The sequence below is a fragment of the Crinia signifera genome, chromosome 4, assembly GCF_055691185.1.
Source record: "Crinia signifera chromosome 4, ASM5569118v1, whole genome shotgun sequence".
NCBI classification, from domain to species: domain Eukaryota; kingdom Metazoa; phylum Chordata; class Amphibia; order Anura; family Myobatrachidae; genus Crinia; species Crinia signifera.
Window position 1 is genome coordinate 179,951,842 of NC_139220.1, and position 25,825 is coordinate 179,977,666.

General features: G+C 41.4%; 1 protein-coding gene across 1 annotated transcript in view; it reads right to left on the reverse strand.

Annotated features, from left to right (window-relative positions):
- Positions 1 to 25,825, reverse strand: part of SEMA3D (semaphorin 3D) — a 206,216-nt gene that overhangs the window by 113,414 nt on the left and 66,977 nt on the right. Inside the window, exon 3 of the mRNA XM_083183086.1 lies at positions 9,771 to 9,934. Coding sequence (XP_083039212.1) covers positions 9,771 to 9,934 — 164 coding nt within the window. The remainder of the gene's footprint in view (positions 1 to 9,770; positions 9,935 to 25,825) is intronic.

Below are 25,825 nucleotides of genomic sequence, written 5' to 3' on the forward strand. Positions count from 1 at the left end.
TAGTTTTTCAGTTTGCAAAAATCTCCCAAAAACGTATTTAATATTGTCATTATGGGATATTGTGTGTAGAATTCTGAGAGGATTGCATTCATTTATTCCATTTTGGAATTAGGTTGTATCATTACAAAATGTGGAAAAAGTGAAGCGCTGTGAATACTTTCTGGATATACTGTATATAAGAGAATTCTTAAAATAGATTTTACCGTATGTCAACTCACATTGTGTTCATGCAATGTGATTTGATGTAGTTCAAAAAGTATGTGCAGCACATACTTTTTGAGCTGTAAGATGGGATGTGCACGGGAACCTGCATCTCATCGCACACTGCAATTGTACCATGTATGGGCACCTTAAGACTTGATCTCATGGGCCAAACGAATGCATAAATAAACTTAACAAAATACAGTAGTCAGAAATCTAAATATAGTTGCCGATATTTTAAAAAGGTTCTCTGGGTCTAGAGATTTGCTATGAATCACTTAATTTAGCCACAATTAAAGAGAACTGTGGCTAATTTTGTATGGGATGTAGGACATATCACATATATTGTTACATTATTGTTAAATAGCAGTCCTAATAAATAATACCGGTAAAACATAGATAAATTATATTTCTCCACCTTTAAAAGTTAGAGATGGATCTACATTTTTTTTAATACTGTACTGGGCACTAATGCCTTTTTCCAGGCTACGCTATAAAGTTACAGTAATTTGTTGTGACAGTCCTATATGTATCAGTACTGTAACAAAAAACATCTGTTTCCTGACCTATCTGTGCCAATGTCTGGTGAACAATCCAAGCATAACATTTTTGAAATGTAAACCACTTTTCTAATTTTTTTGTATACACCAATCGATGAGTTATTTGCCTAAAATCTTGATTGTGATTATGAAACCTAAGTTGTAAAGTGGTAGTGAAAGCTCAACTGACAAAGTTAAATAAATAAAACGTCTTATACCGGGAGTGAAGCAAGGTGGGCATGAGAACACTTGCTGTACATGCCAGGCTGTTGTTGTTTTATACATGAAAGTTGGCTTTCTTTGGCATACAATTAGAATACTGTACTTAAAAGTATTTAGTATGTAAAAGTCATATTTAGGATAGCACCTACAGTAAATGTTTGTATTGTGTTTTGTAGGATCGTGGTATCACTTATATAGTTAACCTGCAGATTTCCCAGTAAGCTGTAATGCAACACTGGTTTATCCTGGTGCAGATCACAGGTTATGCCTATCACCTACCACAAGATATTTGAGCATTGCTACAGCTCTTTCCCATACCAGCATGCTATTATAAATATATTGATCTTCTGGTCCATTTATGTCTTCTAGTATCCAAAGTCTAAAAGTGCATACACATGGTGCGATTTTGCCAAAAGCCGATTTTGACTTTGCGATTTCCCTTTAACTCCACGCAGTCTAGAACCATCATTAACTATTGTTTTCTTGAGATTTTGAATATGACCTATTTGACTATACTAGAACAATAGATTGTATACAATATAGTAAAAATTGGCGGTACTCTTTACCTAGAACGGCGCCCGTCGCGGGCATCGCGGGTACATTTATGCCTGCCCGCGACGCGACCGACGCGATGCCCGCGATTTTCCCATTGAAAACCATGTTAAACCTGAAAAATCGCGTCGGTCGCGTCGCGGCCGGCCATAAACGTACCCGCGATGCCCGCGACGCGATGCTCACGATTTCCCATAAGGAACAATGTTAAAAGTCGCGATGGACCCGATTTTAGTGTTAAATGGCTCAATCAACCCGATTTTGCCATAGGAATCAATGTTAAATGGGCCACAGAGCCCATTAACCCTTAAATGTCCCCAAAAAATTTTAACGCCACCCCACGATCCACGCGAACCCGAAGCGTGGCGAGCGAAGCGAGCCCGCGAGGGGCGGCGGTACGCGTCCTACGACCTTTTCATGCCCTACTATCCACGTCGGCGTGGTGTGAGAATATAATAGTGTGGCGAGCGCAGCGAGCCACCGAGCCCGAAGCGTGGCGAGCGCAGCGAGCCCCGCGAGGGGACGCGGATACCTTCACAGTTATACGCGTCCCCTCGCGGGCTTCACAGGTGTCCGTGGCGACCCGGACACCTGTGAAGCCCGCGAGGGGACGCGTCTACCTGTGAAGGTATCCGCGTCCCCTCGCGGGGCTCGCTGCGCTCGCCACGCTTCGGGCTCGGTGGCTCGCTGCGCTCGCCACACTATTATATTCCCACACCACGCCGACGTGGATAGTAGGGCATGAAAAGGTCGGAGGACGCGTACCGCCGCCCCTCGCGGGCTCGCTGCGCTCGCCACGCTTCGGGTTGGCGTGGATCGTGGGGTGGCGTTAAAAATTGTTGGGGACATTTAAGGGTTAATTGGGCCTAATTCAGGGTTAATATGGCCAAATCGGGTCAATTGAGCCATTTAACAGTGAAATCGCGGTCAATCAGCCTTTTTTAACATTGTTCCCTATGGGAAAATCGCGGTGATCGCGGTCATCGCGGGCATCGCGACCATCCAATTTTACCCGCGATGCCCGCGATTACCGCGATCACCGCGATTTTTACCCGCGATGACCACGATTTCAATCGTGGGCGCCGTTCTAGGTAAAGAGTACCAAATTGGCTTGCCTGAATGGTCTATTTTTTTTTCTGCTATACTCACTTTGCGATTTGTGATAACTTTTCTTCAGATTTCGACTATATACAGTAGTCAAAATTAGAATTCAGACTTCAAATTGCACTGTGTGTATGCACCTTAACATTAAGCAGTCCTCAACTATAGAAGCAGAATGGGACCAACAATACAACTATTAAATGCACAACACAAATTTCACCTATAATTGTGCCTGTATTATTACATCATGCAATCTACAAATGTTTTCTTAATTTATTTATTAGGTCAGTAAGCAAACAAAAAGTTAAGTCATACAAATAAACAAGTTTATACAGAACAGTACAAGGGACTTTTTAAACAGGCATATACCTGATACTAGTAAATATGAGATTTTGATTAGAATCCATCCATATACTGTAGACTTTTCACATGTTAAATACAATGAACAATGTTTTTTTCAGTTTTTTTTAGCTCAAGTATAAGTTACATATACACATTAAACTGTAATATATAGCTGGCAGAAGAATATTGCTATAGGATTCAGAAGCCATTGCTAGTAAGTTAGATAATATTCCCTTTTTAATAAAAGCCCTAGACCATTTTTTATTATAAGATTTGCTAACTTCACGCTAAGGTTTGTAACAATGAAAAGGATTTTGTTTCTATGGCCATCAAAGATTATAGCAACGACTCTGACATATAGTAGAAGATGGTCTTAGTTGTTTATTAAACAAACAGTAAATCACATCAGCAGAGCCGCTGAGTTGCGTACAAGACAATCCACTCTGAGATGACTGGAAATTGATACTATCATAAATATTTTGATACAACGCAATTGGCAAGTCAGCAAATGTTTTTCCATCTGAAGCTTTTAGCATTTGTACAAATCTTAACTTAAAGATGTATAATTTTTACATGTATAATTGTTTTTTACATTGTATATTTACATTTAATAAATTGCAGATTGTATTAAAAATTCTTAGGTTTACGTCATTCTTATTTATCAGTTGTAATATTATAGATATAACAATGGGCATGTTTGCCAAATTTAATTTCAAGTACTATTTTTTCCTACATGGGCTCAAGTCCTATTTATTTAATCTATGTGTGGTCTATTGGAGAGACTCAGTTTCCAGGTCAAATTCCTTATGCTAGATTTCATTTAATTGAAATCACTCACCAGTGATTATACAGCTACAGTATAGGTTTGTTTCAATGGATATACAGTTTCTTCCTTGTACATTACTGATATTAAAAGTGTATGATAAAGAGAATAGTATATGTAGTGAAACAAATAAGTCACTTTTATGGGCAGAAAGAATGTGAAAAATATCTAGCTCTGATAATCTAATATATATATATAACATAATGAAATAAAACATATATTGCAAAGAGTGCACAGTATTGCTGTGACCAGTTATGCCAATCATAAAGCACTAGGGAGATAGAAATGTATGCAGAATGCAAATCTATCTATACAATGAGATGAGAAAATCAGCAATATTGCCTTTGCACAATAACAAAATCGTAAATTCTGGTGTCTGATATTACAATTAGGGCTTTCTCTATTTGTTGGACTTCTGTTGAGGCACTCTCTTGTTTCTGGATAATGTACATACTTTACCCATTTTGGTCTGAGTGGTTAGTTTTCGACCCGGTACATATATTATATTGATTCAACAGCATTGAACAGGGGATCTCAGAAGAACAAGCCCAACTTCACAAGCAGTCAGGCTCGTTCTGCCGAGAGCGGCTGGGAATTGACACTCCTGCCAATTCCTGGCCACAGCTCCCGGACAAGCCCCTTCTCGTCCCACTGCAGGTGGGACATTGAATTCCGCCTGCAAATTCTCGGCCGAGCAGACCGAGAATGGGACAGGGTCATGGCTGTCAGGCCAGCTCGACAGTTGTGACCCAACATTGAATAACCCCCTTTATCTGACTTGGAGAGATCTCTTAGTATGGATTTATTTTTACATTTATTAACAGTTTCCTATATATATCGCAGCATATTCCGTTGCACTTGGAAACAACAGTGATTAAACAAACAGGGTAGAAACATACTATAACACGCAACCACCCTAACTTGTCGGAGTGTCAGGCAGTGGCCACGTGGGAGTGGGTGACCCAGTGCAGCCAACACTTTCCCCTTGTGTGCAAAGTTCACAGGAGTATAAAAAGGGATGAGGTCTTGACTGGGAAGCTTTCATTCATTTACACAGATGCTGAGCTGCCCCCAGGGACTTGTGCCTAAATGCTTGCTGATTCTCAGCGACAATAACTGGTTGCTGCAAGATAATTTCACAATACAGCACACGGCTCTTGTCACTAATGAGGATCTGGCATTTTGGTGCCACCTCTTCTGAGAATGATTAACGGGAGTAGCTAACACTGCCCACTATGACCTGGTATATCACAGGAGTTTCATGGGTGTGTAAACCCCTGTGTGCAACTTTGTGTCATGTGTACAGGAAAGGAAAGCCTATTTCTGACGTATCTCTTACACCTATCCTAGAGTTGATGCCAGTGCATATACTAATGTTGACGGTTATGGCAGACTACTTAAAATCCACAGATGGTAGAAGTTTCTGGTTGCGCATGCACAATCATTTGCATTAGCTGAGAAACTCCTAGCAGGGTTCCCACCATCAGGGTTTGCCTGGGCTCCTGCTATATAAGCTGCAGTATTGGTCATTAGCATTGGTGCTGCTCTTAGGACTGATTGATGATTTAATTACCAGCAGGAACTACACCTTAGAGATGCCTATTAAGTCTTTTCTTAGAACTCAGTGCTGGATCATGAATGTTTCCTGATCATGATTTCTGGATCTGCCAAGCCAAAGAACTGTTTGGACTAATGTTTCATGTTTTGAATTGTCAGAATTCCAGGATACCTGCTCCTGTTTATGTTCCTGTAAGCTTCTGTGGCTGCCAAGCTAAATTAACTTCTTCTATTCAGATTACCTTCTGTCTGAATAGTTTCTGCCATTAACCAAAGATACTGGGCTTGTTCTAGATTCTGGTCTTGTGTTTCTGGAATTTTCTTTGTTCTGGGAAATTGCCTTGTCAAGTTAATTTGCCTTGCCAAGAATATCAGTATTTTAAACGTATTCTCCACCTCACATATATCTGCAGCTAAGTACGTCTGCCTTATCAAGCTATGTGTATTCCCAGCCTAGGTGCAGGCCTAGGGTGCACCAGGTCCCAAGGGGCTCAATACAGATATCCTAGCAGTCCAAAAAATTCTTAGAGGACCATTGAGCAACTACCGTTTGACATCCTGCCCATACTCCCAAATTCACAGTTATACTACTTATAGGCTGTGCGGAGTAATTCTATGTTTGAACTCTAAAAAGGATACAGAAGATACCTGTTGGCCAGTGCACAGTTCTTGCATTCTAAAAGTGAAGATGATAGCTTGGTTTGGAATGGCTTATATTTAAAGTAAAATATAAAAAGAGAGAGAGCGCACTGTGTTGATCAAATTTATATTTTTACTAGAATAATGAAAATTCATTTAATACATTATAAAAAAGCAGACAAACAATAAATTACTAAAAATATGTGCAATAAGCACTAGACATTCATTTAAAATCCGACCATGAACCTTATATGATTTAACCAGTAAAATTAGTTAAGCCTTAAGTTGAAGCAGTTCTTAAGGAAGTCAGTGTAATAGTTCCTTTTTTAGCGATATGGGCAGGTGAACTGCTGATAGCTATCAAAGAAGTGGTGCTCCTTTTTTTAGCGATTGTGCAGGTGAACTGCTGATAGATATCAAAGAAGTGGTGCTCCTTAGTGTTAAACGTAATTTTATATTACCATTTGCTTCCTGCGGGTAGGTGCGGCGGTGATCTTATTTCCATGCGGACACCCGCTACTACCGGTGTTGCTCCGATGGTGCGTGAGCCGGTACCGGGAGCAGGCGTCTTAGGACGGGTCTCAGCTGTCTGCTGACAACCAGCGTGGCTCTGATGTGGAGAGAGCTAACGCTGGGAGCTGATGCTGCTGGAGAGTGGACAAAAACCCGGACGATCAGATGATATAGGACGTCTGTGCGCACCTGAGCCGCGGTCACTGGGATGGTACACCTTTAGCTGTTTGTAGGAGCAGTCCAACAGTGGGAAGCACGATGTGAACAATAAGGCAGTCTGGATGGTAATCACGGTCGGAATAGAATACGTCTTGACGCGTTTCTCCGTCCTCCTATTACTGACGGTTTCATCAGATGAAACCGTCAGTAATAGGAGGACGGAGAAACGCGTCAAGACGTATTCTATTCCGACCGTGATTACCATCCAGACTGCCTTATTGTTCACATCGTGCTTCCCACTGTTGGACTGCTCCTACAAACAGCTAAAGGTGTACCATCCCAGTGACCGCGGCTCAGGTGCGCACAGACGTCCTATATCATCTGATCGTCCGGGTTTTTGTCCACTCTCCAGCAGCATCAGCTCCCAGCGTTAGCTCTCTCCACATCAGAGCCACGCTGGTTGTCAGCAGACAGCTGAGACCCGTCCTAAGACGCCTGCTCCCGGTACCGGCTCACGCACCATCGGAGCAACACCGGTAGTAGCGGGTGTCCGCATGGAAATAAGATCACCGCCGCACCTACCCGCAGGAAGCAAATGGTAATATAAAATTACGTTTAACACTAAGGAGCACCACTTCTTTGATATCTATCAGCAGTTCACCTGCACAATCGCTAAAAAAAGGAGCACCACTTCTTTGATAGCTATCAGCAGTTCACCTGCACATATCGCTAAAAAAGGAACTATTACACTGACTTCCTTAAGAACTGCTTCAACTTAAGGCTTAACTAATTTTACTGGTTAAATCATATAAGGTTCATGGTCGGATTTTAAATGAATGTCTAGTGCTTATTGCACATATTTTTAGTAATTTATTGTTTGTCTGCTTTTTTATAATGTATTAAATGAATTTTCATTATTCTAGTAAAAATATAAATTTGATCAACACAGTGCGCTCTCTCTCTTTTTATATTTTTCTTTCTTGGTTAAAAAGACTTTGTCTTTTTTTGGGAGCAGCATTTTTTTGAGCTGTTTACCGTATAGATAAAATACATATATATTACATATATTAATTTTTGCGCCTGATTTACCCGTTGGGTAATTTTTTCTTTATATTTAAAGTAAAGGTACTTCTTTACTTTCACGGCGCCAGCATGGCGTCGCGCTACTTCCGGGTTACGCTCGCCACAAACTAAGTTAAATAAACAAAGTTAACGCCATGCCAACATGGATAGTTCATACCTCCACTATCCATGTTGGCATGGAGTTGATTTTAATTAGCGTGGCGAGCGTAGCAAGCCACCGAGCCCGCAGCGTGGGCGAGCGAAGCGAGCCCCGCAAGGGGACTCTGACGCGCGGCGCCATGCTGGCGCCGTGAAAGTAAAGAAGTACCAAAGTAAACAGTATACACCTACACTGTAATAATTGCATATATTTATAGAATTGTTTAGTACATTTTAGAATTATTTATTTTGTTACTGGCTTTATAAAATATTTTTATTATTTTATGGGACCTGTATTGATTTCTTAACAGTGTTTCTAGCTTGTAAGTCTTGCATAGACATTGTGTCAATCATTAAAAAGTAAAATGTAATTTTTTTCATATGCTCTTCCATTAGACAATGAAAACTTTTGAAGTGATGCGGTTAAATATCACTGTTAGAAAATAGCTGCATGACTTAAATATTGCATTTGGCCCTATAAGTATACTTAATGCAGGAGGGACATCTATATTTAATAGTACAAATAGAACACAACACTAGATTTACGAAGATCCAGATATAGAACAACTGAAAATAGCTGGAGGCAGGTGTCCCGTTCTTGCTACACACACAAGTTTTACACACTGGCAAACTCAATTTAAATGTTCTGAAAAGTATTTCAGTTTGAACAGCACATGAAGAACGAAATTGACAGATTGGTATTTACCGCAGGGCTGGAGATGAATGAAACATTTCATGATTTGATTTTCATCTTTTGTAAGGATTTCTGAACCAGAAGTTTGTTGCTCTTCTGCCACCTGGGCAATATTGTCTGTCAGTCAGAAAACACAAACCCCTTTGATATATCATAATTTGGATTTGTGGTCACTTGACATGTATCTGCATAGGATTCAGGATATGTGACCATTTATTTCTTTTGCGAGGTAGCTTGCTGAAGATCGTATAGTATGCCAGGAAAGCATAGGCTCTACTGTATTGCTTTAGACAAAATAAATGAGGTCATTTAGAGTTGGACTGAAGTACATTTTTGTAGCAGAAATATACAAAAATCTGTATTGTGAATGTGCACCAAAGTGCGTTTGTACATTCACCCCATGCATGTGTGGGTTACCTCCGGGTTTTCTGGTTTCTTCTCACATTCCAAAAAAATACTGGTAGGTTAATTGGCTCTAAACATAATTAACCCTAGAAAGTCTGTGTGTGCATGTACATGTGGTAGGGAATATAGATTGAAAGCTCCACTTGGGCAGGGACTGATGTGAATGTTCAACTATTCTCCGTAAAGCGCTGTGGAATATGTATGGGCTATATAAGAAACTGTTAATAAATAAAATAAATATGAACCTAGATTTGAATATATCGAGTGCATTTATATATAAGTGCAGTAAATCCACTGGAGGTATAAAATAATGGGCCTGATTCATACATAGAACAAAATTAGTCACATGTATTATTTTTATCCTCAAGTCAGTTAATACTATATTATAGTAGGAGGGTAAAATAGTGGACATATTTTCTTAGTAGTGAATAATGTAAATGTATAGATTGTAAGCTTGCGAGCAGGGCCTTTATACCTTTGACTGTGTAAATACCCAGTTTGTTTTGTTGCTGTCTCCTATTGTAAAACGCAATGGAATCTGCTGCGCTATATAAGAAACTGTTAATAAATAAACAATAAATAAGGCAACCATATTCAGATTAGGTGGAGCAGCAGCACCAGAGCCCTATACCATAATAACATATTTCTGTTGGCATCTAAAACAGCTCTCTGTCATTCTGTGCACAAATAGTACACACAGCAGAGCTACGCCACTGAAGGTGTTCACAGGGGAGTGATTGCAATGTACACAAATTGTTTGAAAAGTAATTTGTCAAAACACTATTGTTATAAACAGACTGACCTTTCTCATATTTTTGTTTAAATCAACCAGATTGAGCATGTAGATATGATCCTTCCCTCCAAGAAGCAGTTGACCCCTCTCTTCATCAAGCAGTAGGGTTTGAGACCCCAAGCTCTTAGCCGTTGAATCCAAGAATGGGATACAGCTGTTTGACAGAAGTAGGTCTGTGGGAAAAGGAATGCCGTCTTTAGAATGAAATGTTTACATATGAGTCAATTGTTTCTGTTATAAATATGTTAAGCCTGCATAAAGGTTACAGTTCGGATAACCAAATAACATATTCCTTCTGCCTCCTGCAATGTATTGCAAAATACTAATCATGCTACTGTATGCATCTCAAAACAGTGTAATTGGAATGAAAACTTTACTTAAAGTATTTTTTTAATGTCATAACTACACAAAAGCCGTAAACATCTGGTCCATTTATTAAACTATAGTACAGTTGATAACAATCCATAACTCCTTTTCTAATGCTACTACAAGCCACCACAAGTCACAGTAGAGTCAATAAGAATTTTCTATTTCCACACATCTTGTCAATCAGTACTGACCCTATACAAATACCCTCCAATCACAACACTGATGATGTAATTAGCCAAGACCCATCCCTGTTGCCACCAACCTGCTTCTCCTCTCTGGATATTTACCAGAGAGGAATTAAAAAAAATTAGACAAGTATGTTTCAGCCATACAACAAGGAAGGAATTTCCCTGCTCAGAATTTCCCAGGTTTTTCACCTCAGCAAAAATTTAGTTTTTTGCTGTAAATCTCTTTTAACGCCTAAGACCTGGGACCTGGATCGTCTCCTTTCAAACATAAGCTGGGCCTGCTCTGGCATTCTAAGTGTGACCCAAGAATAAAAATCTTGAGTCGAACCATTCACTCCCAGGTAGTTTGGCCAAGACCCAGCAATATTCCAGGATTCTCTCTATTACCCCTTTCACATCACACAAATAACCGGGTTTGTTGCCGGGTCGACATGCAGTGTGAAAGGGCCTTTTGAGATTACCTGGGTCCAACAACCTGGCATTCTGACCTGGATTAAAAGAAGGGTTATTTCCGGGTCGAGAGACATGGGTCCTGTTCACACTATAGGGAGGAGGCAGCGTCAGCTCCAAGCGCTGCCTCCTTCCCCACCCCCGATAACGTGCCGCCGCTCCTCTCCACCCCCTTTCTGATGTCAGCAGCCCAGCTTATTGCCGGGTCTCTGTGGGGGGCTATCATCACAAATGCCCAGGTCGCTCCTTGTCCAAATCCCGGGTGCGACCTGGCATTTGTGATGTGAAAGGGGTATATGTCTGGCTTCCTAAACTGATATTCACTTCTGTGCAAACCCGTGAACAGCAGGAATTATATATAATACAACAACAATAAACAATATAATGGTTTTCTGAAATAATCTATAGGCTCACCAAAGCATTTATTGTGTGCAAGTGAAATATATTCTTAAAACCAAAAAAAAAAAGGTAAAGCAAAACATTACACAGCTCAGAGGAGAACTGCAACAACACAATACAATTAATCTAAAGGCAGAGCTAAGAAACAGATAAATGTCGGTATTGTGCCAGGAAATTCCAAACAACAATATATTGAGCAATCTTTAGTTTACGCATTTGTTTCCAAGAAGTACTCCCAATGAAAGCTGTGGCTTTTGCTGTAAGACATATGAAGAATAATCTAATATTGTTTAACAAAATAAACAGAAAAGAAATAAATAATAATATTTGTATGTCTATTCAAAAAAATACTGTCAAATGCTACAAAATAACATAATTTATCAGCATGGTATATTTGATTTATTACTTTTTAATTAATATTAATACAATTAATATACTTCTGTTAATGTGATTGATTTGTTTACATGTGCATGTACTGTATGTACATTCTATACATTCAAAAGAAAGAGAGTAAAGTCATATGCTCAGTATTACTTGGTACTGCCCCCTAGAAGTATACTGTATATACATGCCATTATTGTATAGCAACATAGTTCTTAATGCAAGACTTATAGTGATACTGTAGTGTATAGATTAAAATGCTGGGCCTGATTCAGAGGTGGTGCTACTGCAGTAGTGATTGCTTTTGTTGGTGCAACAGCTACTTCATCTTTATGCCACAGGCAATAGCTGTCCCACCGAGATGGCCATGTGCTAATCTGCCATTGTGTGTAAAAAGTTGCACCCATCAGGTGAACCATCAGACATTGATCCAGGCCTATGCAGACACACACTGGCCATATTAACCATGCGGGGGGGGGGGGGGGGGGGGGTGTGTGGCCCGCATTGCACACCCTGCACCCATTGGGTTATTCTTCCCTTCTCAATCAGTCTGGCGCTGACTGTACAGCTGCCAACATCACTAGTAAAATGGGCACTCTGCCATTTCACGTCATTTACACTTATGCTCTTACTAGTAAAATGCCAGGCAAAATTATGGCTTCTGCAATGTATCTGTAGTCACTATCTGCTCCTACCTCCAAACTCTGTCTTGACAGCTCCCTCTCTCCATATCCAGCGAGCCTAAAATACCAGTGTCCCTGCAAAAACTGCTTTCACTTTCTGATAAGAAGTAATTTGGTCCATTGAGTGGCCTCTAGCGGTGCCTGGCAATACTTCACTTCATAGAGGTGAGGAGTAGTTAGCCTTTTATATATACATCATACCTCCCAACATGACCCTCTCCAGGAGGAACACAATGCTCTGCTTCTGGACTTTTCTTACTTGTGCTGAAACACCTTTCTTCTCTTTTAACCTGTTTAAAACAGGTGATGGCAGTGGCGTAAGTTTGTCCCAGTTGCCCAGAGCCAAGATGTATATTTGTGCCCCCCATGTTATGAAAAAATAATAATAAAAAAAAAAATATATATATATATATACATACATACACACACACATATACACATACACACACACACACAACCACAGAGAGAGAGAGAGAGAGAGAGAGAGAGAGAGAGAGAGAGAGAGAGAGAGAGAATACATATATATTTCAGAATTCAGCCACAGAAGCAATTTCAATGGCCTTCATTTAATGGATTTAAACTTGCAGGTTAGGAAAGGTGCCCCATTGAGAGCAGGAGCCCGGCGGCAGATGACTCCATTGCCTCCCAGAGTTCTGCCTCTGGGTGATGGTAATCATTAATTAAGAGGAAAGTCCAGAAATGGAGCATTCTGTCCCTCCTGGAGAGGGTCAAGTTGAGAGGTATGATCATGGTTACCTACCTGACCCTCTCCTTCAGGGAGAAAATGCTCTGTTCCTGGACTTCCCTGGAGGGTGAGGTAGGCAACCATGGGTATGATACAGTATATACAGATGTTCTGCAGATGATATGTACATACCTCCCAACATGACCCTCTTCAGGAGGGACACATTGCTCTGTTTCTGGAGTTCTCCCTTAATTTATAATTGCCATTACCTGTGTTGAATCAGCTTTCTTATTAATTAACCTGTGTGAAACAGGTGATGGCAATCATACATTAAGAGGGAAGTCCAGGAACAGAGCAATGTGTCCCTCCTGGAGAGGGTCATGTTGGGAGGTATGTATGTATGTATAAAAAAAAAAGTGATGGTGTACTCCAGAATGCTGCTTTCCATCGTGCCTTCTAGTGTTGCCTAATATTATACTTTCTAGAAAAATTATAAACTCCTTCAGCATTTTCACTTTTTTTTTCTCCGACATCACAGAATTAAAATTCAAGTATTCCAAAACTCTTTCCACTAATCAGCAAGACAACCTATACACCTTTTATTAATTAATTACAAAAAACTACAAACAATAATTGATTACATAATTATTCACCACTTAGTACACATAAATACATCCTGATACAATCAGTTGTCTTCAGAGGTCACATCATTAATTGATTGGTGAACACCTGTGTACAATTAGAAGGTTTTAATTGATTGCAAAATAAACACACCTGCCTGTCAGAGATCCTACAGTCTAAAAACATTCAAGGCAACTGCAAGACAACTGCAAGACATGGTTATTTAAAAGCAACAATCTCTAAAATGATAGAGTACAATTTCAGAATTTACTATCTCTAAAGCATCTTCATATCTTAAAGGAAAGAAAATAATATTTTACAACTGCAAATGTCTAAACAGGCAGTCCTCCTAAGCTGGGCATCCATGCGAGAAATGCCCTGGCCTTATACAAGAGAAGCTTGCAAAGGGCCAGTTGCAAATGAAAATTCACTTGTACAGAACATGGAAGAGATTTGAGAAACTCTGAACTGCTCAAAAAATAATCTGGATACTTTACAATTTACATTGTTTCAAGTGTTAGATAGTAATGAAGTGGGGTACTTGCCCAAAGTAACTTATCAGCTTCTGTCATCCTGTGTAGTCTTTAAAAAAATGTTAAGTTGGGTACACACTAGGCAATATATATATATATATATATCAGGCTTCAAGGGAACAGCCAATTTATCAATAGTGGGTCACAAGGAGTATGCAAATTACATGTCTGTGAATGATGTTGTTGACAAATGTATCACATTGACCCTGCAGCTCAGCTACACTATATGGACAAATGTATTTGGCCACACCTATTAGTTATTGAATTCAGGTGTTTCAGTCAGACCTGTTGCAACAGGTGTATAAAATCAAGCACTAAAGGTGCGTACACACGGGCATAAATCGCTGGCAATATGGTCGCTGAGCGACCATATTGACAATGATTGGAGTGTGCACCAGCGATAAATCGTTGGTTGCGTGCTCCCGTTTTCAGCCTCCATTCATGCTCCTACGACCAGCGACTTCCCCTGCCTCTTCTCCCGGCTGTGTGTCATTTTCATCAGCGACCATCTCTGGTCGCTGATGAAAACGGGCACTGAGGAGTCTGTCAAACACCAGTCACTAGTGACAAGGGGGGTCCCAGATGGAGGCAGCCACAAGGACACAGGGCCCATGACCAAGAAAATGTACAAGCTGCTCTTCAAGCTGCTCATTGGGGACTCGGGGTGGGCAAGACCTGTGTCCTCTTCCGCTTCTCCACAGATGCTTTCAATACCAACTTCATCTCCACCATCTATAAGAGGAGTGGGGGACAACAGATCCTGTGTGATAGAGGGGGGGGGGGGTTTCTAGGGCATTGGCCTGTGTGACAGAAGAGGAAACACCGGGGCCTGTGTGATAGAAGGGAGAGGGGGTTGCTGGGGCAGGAGCTTGTGTGACAGAAGGGGAGACACCATGGCCTGTGTGATTGAGGGGAGGGGGGGCGCTGAGTTCAACAACTGCTAAGGTGCATGGTGCGTAAAGGTTGCCAACGCTCTGATGATTCCATAGCTGAAGAGTTCCAAAATTCCTCCCTTATTAAAGTAAGCACAAAAAAATGTGCAGCAGGTAATGTACTTGGTGGGTCATTCTGATTGACTCGGTTAGCTACGCAAATATAAGTCAGTCTCAGTTGAGACTGACTTATATTTGCAGCCGCCGGGACGAAGAGAGGGCGGGCGACTAACGCCATGTGACATCAGCCGCCCCCACCGCCGGCAGTCATTGACCCACCCTCGTACCCATGGGAATGCCCAGCTTTTTCATGGGGATGGCCATGAAATAGAGGGCGTTCCCATGGCACGGCGCTGCCACCGCCCAGTCCCTACCCTCTGCGAACTGCCCAATGAAGTGAGCAACTCGCCACAGCCGTTTACAGTTTGCATGCGCAAACCCTGACCATCGGGGTAGGGGCCAAATTTGGTTCGCTGCGTGTGATCCAGAATCAGCCCCTTAATGCAATGGGTTTCCATGGTCGAGCCGTTACATGCAAGCCTCACATAAAGCACACTGACAGAGAACTTTGGAAATGTGGTATGTGGAATGGTGATTCACACTTATCTGCTTGGCAATCAGATGGGCGAGCCTAGGTTTGGTGGATGCCAGGAAAAGTTATGCCAACTGTGAAGTTTTGTGGAGGAGGGATAACAATATGGGACTGTTTTTAAGGGTTTGGGCTAGGCTCCTTATCTCCAGGGAAGGCCAAATTTAAAGCTTAAGCATACAGTACCAAGCCAATTTGAACAATGTTTTGCTTCCAACTTTGTGGCCAACAGTTTGGGGAAGGCCCTTTGCTGTCGATCATGACTGTGTCCCAGGGCACAAAGCAAGGACTTTAAAGACATTCTGTGGAAGAACTTGACTGGCCCGCACAGAAATTTAACCTCAACCCCATTGAGCACTTTTTGCAATGCATATACAAAGATTGCGAGCCAGGCCTTCACATCAAACGTCAGTACCAGTTCTAATAAATGCTGTACAGAATGAATGGCTACAAATGTCCTACAGAAACACGCCAAAATCTTGTGGTAAACCAGCCAAGAAGAATGGAAGCTGCTATAACTGGAAAAGGGGATACAGATCCATATTAAAGCATATTTATTTGAATTCATTGCCCTTACAGTCCCTTTTGGTGTAATGATCGTTAAGTGTATATACTGTACTTTTTTATTTATTAACAGTTTCTAATATAGTGCACACATATTCAGCAGCGCTTTACAGAGAATATTTGAACATTCACATCAGTCCCTGCTACGTTATGGTGACTGAAAATTTTACATAGGGCGAGATGGAAGGAGCAAGAAAAAAATACAACAAAGATCGGACAAAAACTTGCTGCAGTCTGAAGAAAGACCTAGGACTGAATACAGGACTCTAACTAGGGGTGTGCAACCAGTGTTTTTTTTTTGTTTATTACTGTACCAAACTGCAGTGTAAAGTTAAAGCTGGCCAATATATGTGGGCTATATGCAAAAGCAGACGTTATTTACCCTACTTTCAAAATAATAAATGTGTTTGCACCCTTATATTGCATCATGATTTGTTCAGGTGCAAAGTTAAAACTTTTTTGCTTTGCTCCCAACTCAGCATAGAGCACATGATAGCAGCTAATATTGTATTTTACTTAAGTGGAGCAATGAGATTTAATTTTATGGGATGCTATTATTTAACTACAGCAGACAGGGTGGAGAAGGCATATGAATAGTTGTGTTCCTTGGCTTAGATGAAGGCATATTTCTGCCTGCAAATTGACTTAAATATTCTTACTGATCAGATTTGCCAAACACCAAGTTCAGTTTTAGGTTATTCTTGCTTGAACATAGATGGTTAAATCTGTAAATAAAGCCAACTGTGTTCAAGAATAGATATCCTACAAACCTGGACTGTTAAGGTCCCCATACATTAGTCCGACTTGTCCTAAGGACAAGTCGGACATTAATGTCCTGGAAGCTCCCCGGGAGGGGTCACACTGGATGAGGCACTTTATGTGCCAAGTTTTGTATGTGATAAATCGCATGCGATTTATCACTTGCAACTCCTGGGGAGCTGCAGGCATTGGGAACATGGGGGCGGTGGATGCCAGTGAGGGGACGGCAGTGGGCGGGGGATGCTATCGACCAGAGTCGCGCAGAGGGAGCAGAGGGGACCATGGAGGGAGCCGGGCAGGGGAAGCCGCTGCCGGGTAGCGACAGTGGGTGCACTTAAATAAAAAAAATCCCATACTAATGAATGGGCAGCCACTGACTATGGGTGTGAGACCTCTCACAGCCAATTGCTGAGATCCCCCCTCCCGCTTCTTCCACCCGGCTCTCTGCTCGCCGGCATTCCCCCCGCCCACTGCCACCCCCCGCCCGGCTCCGGACTGCACAAAAGATTTACCGAATCTTATGTGCAGCCCATCCGACCTCCCATCTCCGATCCGATGTGCAGGGACCGCGCATCGGTTTGAATGGGAATCAGGTGAAATCGTGCCCAAATCGCATACTGTATGGGGGCCTTTAGAGTGTCTTGAAGAGTTTTCCATTGATGTTTGGTATGTATTTAGCCTCTTCCAGTAATAATCTAATTAAAAACACAAAAAGAAACATAAAAGAAATATAGATCTAAAGGTGCCCATAAGCGGTACAATTCTTGAATGCAATTTGGACTAGATCGCATCGCATTGCATATGTTTTGCAATGCGATGCGATCTAGTCCAAATTGCATACAATAATTGTACAGTGTATGGGCATCTTTAGTTAATTTATTCACATGACTAAAACATGTCGTAATCATTAAGTTTTATTTTAGAATTAATAGTAAAAGTTAAAATGAACAAAGGCATATGTCTAAACATGGGTCCAAATGTAATAGGGTGTGAGAATCAGAAAGTAAGAGATTTTAGGAGATTTTTCCTATTTCTTTTAAAGCTGCAATCAATTACATGGCAAAATCAACCTGGTTTTTCAGTGTAAATGATTGCCGCATTAAAAATATTGGAAAGCTCTTCCTTTCTGATTCTTACACCCTATTACATTTGGCCCATGGTAGCCATTTACACCATGCTAGTTATTTTAAGTATTTGACAAACCACATACATTTTGCCCAATGTGTACGCAGAGCGTTGATGCTGAAAATCGCTCAGTACATACACACACAGTGATTTTTGCCTGTCCAAGATTTTTTGTGGGGGTGGATGGCTTTCCATAGCAGGACACTATAGAAAGCCATCCACCCCGTTACTCATCTTTGGTAATACAAGCAGATGAACAGCGGCAGCCAGCAATGATGCGGGAGCATGTATCAGCATTCACCACTCATCGCTGGGCAATACACACTGGGCGGCTTTTGAGATGAAAGCAGCTGAAACAGTAAAAATGAGCTGCTTTCAGTGTGTATGGACCTTAAGACTAAAGGTGGCCATACATCAGAAAGATATTGTACCCAATCATACAATCTCAATTGATTGTAAGATGGATTGTATGCAGATTGTGCGCACATCTTGTGTACACAAATCATACAATCAATCATCAGATGGATTGTATGACTGATTGTATGATGGATTGTATGCAGATTGTGTGCACATCTTGTGTACACAATCATACAGCAGATGGATTGTATGACTGATTGTAAGATGGATTGTGTGTAGATTTTGTGTCCAAAAACCACCAAGGACTGCCGCGGATTTCAAGGGAAATTGTACACAATCATGAGCACAATCGATCTTAAGATCGATCTTTCTGATGTATGGCCAGCTTTAGGGACAGATTCAATCATTCACAAACTAATATTGCCATGATAACCCGGGAGTGGCTCAGTGTAAAATACCTAACCGTGGTCCTGTGACCTGGGAATCCAACACGGCTAGCATGCATGTTGTAGTGCAGTGTAAATGGGTCTAAGTTTTAGAAAGGTCACACTCAGGTTGGACTCATATACAAAATACTAGATGCTTAACCCAGTAATTTGCCTAGCAATGAGAACAGGGGTCCAGTGCTGCAGTTCCCAGCATTGCAATGCCGGGTAAAAGCCAGGTAGTTAACACTAGCAGTGTGAACATAGTATAAGACTTTTTGTTATTTCATTAGAAAATCACAGCTCTTAGTTCAAAATAGTACAAGTTTGGATTTATCCGACTTTGTCGTACTGATTATTTAAAATATATGAGAACTGATAGCCAACAAAATGGCATTTTTTAGATTTGAGTAAAGTAAAGTAAATTTATTTCTTGTTATATTACTAACTTGTTTATACAGATTTATAAAATAAAATATATACATTTAAGCAGTGGTGGTTTTTCCCTATGGACTGCAGGACTGCATCCCCCAGGTAAAATCCGTCACTGTGTTCAGTGTTAGTGAAGCTAGATGCATTCTGTGAGACTGCACCAGCTTCACAGTGACTGGCAGTGACTTTCTATTGGAAGTCTGACCTGCCAGTCCCACTGGCTTCAGCAGAAGCAGCCCATAGAACCTGGGGTATGCGCATGCGCAGTATCAAGACTGATACTGTGCAGGCGCCATTCCCAGTGCCTGTCATCTGCATTGTACTGGTGCTGGGGCTTCTACGGGCTGCAGCCGAAGCAGCACATAGAAAGCTGGAGGTATGTGCATGTGCAGTACCGAGGCCGATACTGCACATGCGCCAAACCTGGTGGCTGTCATATGTATTGCACGGGCACTAGTACCAGCGGGTGAACAGTGGTGGGTAGATACCAGCATCGCTGCCAGCAGCAGGGATGCTGGCCCTCTGGCGGTGCTGGGATCTGCACAAGAGCGGCATCGGGGGGAGGGTGCCAGGACCAGCGGATGAGCGGTGGTGGGGAGGTGCCGGGATCAGGGGGTGAGCGGCGGAAGCAGAGGGGTTCTCTCTGCATCTCGGCCAGCGGCAGCACCCCTCCTACAATCGGGTAGGAGCTGCCTCTGCATTTAAATATATCCCAAAATTTTCTAAACATACTTATTTAGTAAATCACGCTTGCTGGCTAACATTTTTCCATCATGAATGCAAGCGGGTCCCATGTTATGGCCATACCAAACAATAAGCAAATTATTTAAATGCAACTTCACAGAATAAAACTGACTCCTAAATCTTTGGGTTAAATTTACTACGATGGGAGTTCTATTGAAGATAGGATGTTGCCCAAAGCAACCAATCAGATTCTATCTATTATCTTCTAGAGGGTGCTAAATTAACGTACCACTTAGTGTCTGTACAAAAAAGTCCACATTAGAGACTACAGAAAGAGGAACACCTGCTAAACCTACGTTACTCAATGCATAACTTTGGAATAGTGCCTCATGATTTAGGTTTAAGCTTATTTGGCAAGGATGTGACCATTTTATACATGTCAAATAATTAGTTTTTTTTATTATTAAGTCTTCGTTTCTTATTACAGATTACAAATCCTTCAGCTTTACTACAGAAACTTAATTACGGGGGTTACGCTTAGTCCAAAACGATCTATTTTCCTTAGATTGCTGATTAATAGGAAATATGTTAGCTCTACATTGCACACTTTAATGACAGCTGTTTTAAACAGAGCCAAGGCCCATAAGGTATCTATTAGGTCAAAAGAAAGCCTTCCTTCTTAGATTCTCAGACACAACTAACGAAGCACAGATTAACGCCAAATCAATAAGTGACTATGTAAAATAGAAAGATTGGCAAAGGCTATAAAGTCTTTCTATTTCATCTGGGATTCAGCTGTTAAAATCTATGAAAGATTAAAGGATGATCAAAGTTATCTGAGAAAACAAAAAAGCATTAAACCAAGGTAATTCTTAGAGAGGGAGATGCAAATGCTGCTGCTTTTTGGAGCTTTGATGTTTAATTACAGATTTAAATTTTGGTTTTTACAGATACACATAGGATCAATGTTTAACATAAATGGACATTTTTTATTTGTTTTCAAAAACTATTAAAATAGAGCTGGAAAACCACACCTAATAATGGGCCTGATTCAAGCCTGCTCGTTAGGCTGCGTATATTCGCTGCATAGCGAGCAGGTAAAAGCTGCCCTGCCAAATGCACTTCCCCCACCAAGCGACTCTGCACTAGCATGCAAGTGGATGTGTATGCATGGTCACTGACCATCGAATGATTTATTTCCAGCTTTTGGTCTGAAAAGTAAGCCTATACTTACCTTTCCGGTGGTTGCGTTCCGCTAAATTGGGGGCGGGCACTGAAATCATGTGACATTGCTGACATCACTGCAATGGAAAAGCTGGCGCAGGGAAATGCTCTCATCTCCTAGCGCCAGCTCAGGACCTGCCTCTGGTGATGTCACCCATTATGCCAGGTGGGGAGGCAGGAGTGAAAGGGGTCAAAAGCTGGCTCGCACCCGGGTTGGAGCCAGCTAAAAAATCCCAGGTTGAAGCTGGGTAAAAAATACCAGGTGCCACCCGGCTTGAAGGTGTAAAAAAGCATACTGTGTGTAAACCATAAAGGAAACATTTGTGATTGTACATTTATCATAAAGAAATTGTGGCGTAGTAATATGGATTAAAAATTAATTGCAAACAGTCTTTTTTTCCCCAATACTATAACATATTTAGTTATATTTTGGAGTCTTAATTTAATTAAGTTAATACATGTTATGTTATATTGGTTGCTGATAAATGTGAGTGCCCAATGAAGAATACTTTTTTGTCCCCCTCAGCTCTCAGCAAAGCTTCCAACTACTGTTCATTTTTTTTTATATACATCTTTTTTTATCTATTTATGTAATTATTTATTTATTGTTTTGCAACAGAGACCAAATGTATTACATATAGAATGTATTTTAACGGATTAAAGAAGTGGTCAATGTAAAAAAAATCACAATGAGCGAGAACAGGGTTACCTATTAAAGAATGGAATATGCTGCGCTATATACTGTAAGAAACTGTAAATAAATAATGATTAGATAGACTACATTGGTTATCTTAGCGCGCCTTAATATCATTTAACATATCATCATTTCTTTAAGACATGTTGTAAGATAATTAGTTTTGTTTAGGTTTCAACAGATTATGCCTCATTTGTGAGGTCTTCGAGAGGACTGTTTCTAACATGAAAGCAGTAAATTGGACATTCTATAATGCAGAACAATTGTCACTTTGTCGGAACATGAACTGAGGGCCTGGTCCAGAGATGGTCTCGGTTTTGGATGCATCTGCTGTACAAAAGTAAGCAAAAGCAGCAAGAAGCACCTTACGTAAATACAATTAAGGGAGTGATTCTGGTTGGCTCAGTAGAAACACAGCTTACCGAGCTCACCAGAGACGCTGCCCTGCCAGATACCCCCCATGCCGCTGATTCCCCTCGGAAACATGCGAGGGGATGTGTAATGAGAACACATCCCCTTGCATAAGTCACTAGCAGGAGAAATCATTTGATGGTCACATCCATGGAATGATTTTTCCTGCCTTCGCAAATAAAAGTCAGTCTCAACTGATTTTTATTTGCCGCCGCCTGGACGAGGACAGGAGATGCAGCTGATGGCATATGACATCAGCTGCCCACCCCCCCACAGGTATTGGCCCACCCGCGTACCCATGGAAAAGCCCAGTGTTCTCATGGGGACGCCCATGGGCGATCCCATCCCCATCACTGTCCGCTCCGTACCTCTGTCCATGTTGCGAACTGTCCAGCGAGTGAGTAGAGTAAATCGCCGTGGCTTTACACAGTTGGGATTTGCACATGCGCAGACATGGACACCGTATCAGTGGGCTGCGCTCGCCATGGTTAGGCAATGGTGCCTCGCTACATTCAGCACACTATTTTATTCTCCCTCCATGCCCTAGTGCAGTGGTTCCCAACCTTGGTCCTCAAGTACCCCCAACAGTGCACATTTTGCAGGTCTCCACACAGAATCACAGGTGAGATAATTAGCTCCACCTGTGATCTATTCAAATGTGCCTGAATAATGAGTGCACCTTCCGGGTGACCTGGAAAACGTGCACTGTTGTGGGTACTTGAGGACCAGGGTTGGGAACCACTGCCCTAGTGGATGGTATGGCATGAAATACCACCTGTTGACACATGATGGCAAAAAAAAAACGGTGAAAAACCCATTTCGACCTTTTGACTGTTAACCTTCCCAATGTCAACCGAATGATTGTCGACCTTTTGACCCTGTTGACCTTATGCATGTCGGACTTTTGTCTTAATCGAGCTAAGGCCTGTCGACCTTCAGTGGTTCACCCAATGTATGTCGACCTAATGACCCTGTTACAAACAAATAATACTATGGGTGTGTCAATTCAATAGTTTAATATCTGCAGGGCAGGGCAAAGTATGATTCCTATGTTTTGCTGATAAATCATAGCGAATATGTCCCGTTCTTGTAAAATATAGAAATTGGCTTTATTAATGGATACATGTCCTTAGAAGGGAATGAAAACAAACAGCTGCACAAGCACATGTTTAAACTCAGGGATTCTATGTTTATTTCTCTTGAGTTCACATTTAATAAACACATAATAAGTGACTTCATTTTATAGCAAGGACAGTAAAGAACACGTTTGAAAAAGAACAATAAACAAAACAAATGATTAGGATGAAAGTTTAATAAAACAGCAAATTAATATTAAATTTGCAAGAAAATCTAAATTAGGCTTCTGTCCTAAAGGAGCATCATGTATTTCCCTTCTGTGTGAATCAAATCTGTTTCTGTTATATTTTTTAATAATTCAAATGATTCCTACACATGCTGTGCTAGTAGTGGTACTATAGCTGGGCCACACAGAGGCGTATGGGTCATAATGTCGACACCACTAAATGCCGACAGGCTTTGGGTCGACACATGGAATAGGTCGACATGGTTAAGGTTGAAAGGGTCACAAGGTCGACACAAGCATTATGTTGACAATGAGAATGTTGACAGTCAAAAGCTATGTATGTCGACCTTCATAGAGTATACACAGAGCATGCTTAGAATAGCAGATCTGGGGCCTATGTATCAATGCCACCCCAAATTGTACTTTGGTGCTATGGGATTTAATGCTACACTGTTGCCTGGGAACAATTCCTGTTTATTGTATTGCCTGGAGTACCTATACTGAAAGGAATGTGTTCCTTTATTTATAGATGATAGCAAAAATAGGTATAACAATATACAATATGAGAACTCAAACTATATGGACCAAAGTATTCAAACCTTTGACCATTACACCAGAGGTTCCCAAATGCGGTCCTCAAGGCACCTCAACGGTACAGGTTTTAGGTATATCCATGGCTCAGCACAGATGGTTAAATCAGACTGACTAAGCTACTGATTAAGTCACCTGTGGCCAAGCATGGATATACTTAATACCTGGACCGTTGGGGTGCCTTGAGGACCGCGTTTGGGAACCTCTGCATTACACCAAGAGGGACTATAACAACACTGTTCAAATACATATAATTAAATATGGAGTTTGTCCCCCTTTTGCAGCTATAACAGCTTCCACTCCCCTTGGAAGGCTTGCCACAAGATATTGGAGTGTTTCTGTGGAAATTTTTATCATTCTGTACAGCATTTATAAGGCCAGGCACTCATGATGGATGAGAAGACCTGGCTTTCAATCTCCATTCCAGTTCATACCACAGCTGCTTGATGGGGTTGAGGTCAGGGCTCTGTGCAGGCCAGTCAGGTTCTTCGACACTGAACCCAACAAATCACACCTTTTATAGTCCTTGCTTTGTGTACTGGGGCACAGGAATAGATAAGGGTCTTCCCTAAACAAAACTGGAAGCATAGCATTGTTCAGTCTTAGTATGCTGAAACATTGTTTGCCATTTACTGGAGATGAGGGGCGTTGCCCAAAGCATTTAAAAAGCCCCATACTATTTTCACTCCTCCACCAAACTGCACAGATGGCATAATGTAGTCAAGCGGGCGATGTTCACCCGCATGTGCCAAACCCAGAAGCCTGATTCATCACTCCACGGAACAGGTTTTCACTGCCCCACAGTTAGTCTGCTTTACACCACTGGCATTGGACTTGGTGATGAGAGGCTTGCATGCAGCTGCTCGGCTATGCAAACACATTTCATTAAATTGGCACTGCTCAGTTTTTGTGCTTACATTAAAGCCAGTGGAATTTGGTAACCCTTTAGCTATGAAATCTTATTATTGTTCTACAGCAAAACACAAATTAGCTGTTAGTGGGTTTATGCATAATTTAGTTAAAAAAAATGGAGAAGTGGATCAGCTACAGTAAGAGGAAGAATGAATTAATAAAATTGCATAAAATGATAGATGAATGTTATGTGCACTGTTCTCCCCCATATAAAACAGGAGTAATTACCACTATATGCCGTTTGCACTATGCACCACTGTCATTATTGGCTCTGCCACCTACAAGATAGCATGCCCATATGTGGGGGTAATGTATGCATGGTCAGTGACACAATACGAAAACTACATCTATTGATTTTGACAACGGCAGCTGACAATGCCACATCACCACAGCTGGGGCAGCTCTGTTCCTGGCTGGGGCAGCGCTGTTCCTGGCTGGGGCTGAGCTGATGTTGCACCATTACCACAGCTGGGGCAGCTCTGTTCCTGGCTGGGGCAGCTCTGTTCCTGGCAGGGGAAGCTGAAGGGCTCCAGGCTGCATGAGAGATCTCATGCATGCCCAGTGGAGCCAGGCAAAGTTAAAACACTGCACATCACCACTAGGTTGATCTGCTGTGGGTATGTATTAGGGGTCGCCGAAGGGGGTTGGGGGAGTGTTCACTGGTAAAAAGCTGTAAATACCTTATTTGATATATTAAATTGGACTCATCATTCGTAGAAGGCTTGAGATCAGCTCCACCATTGTTATACAATT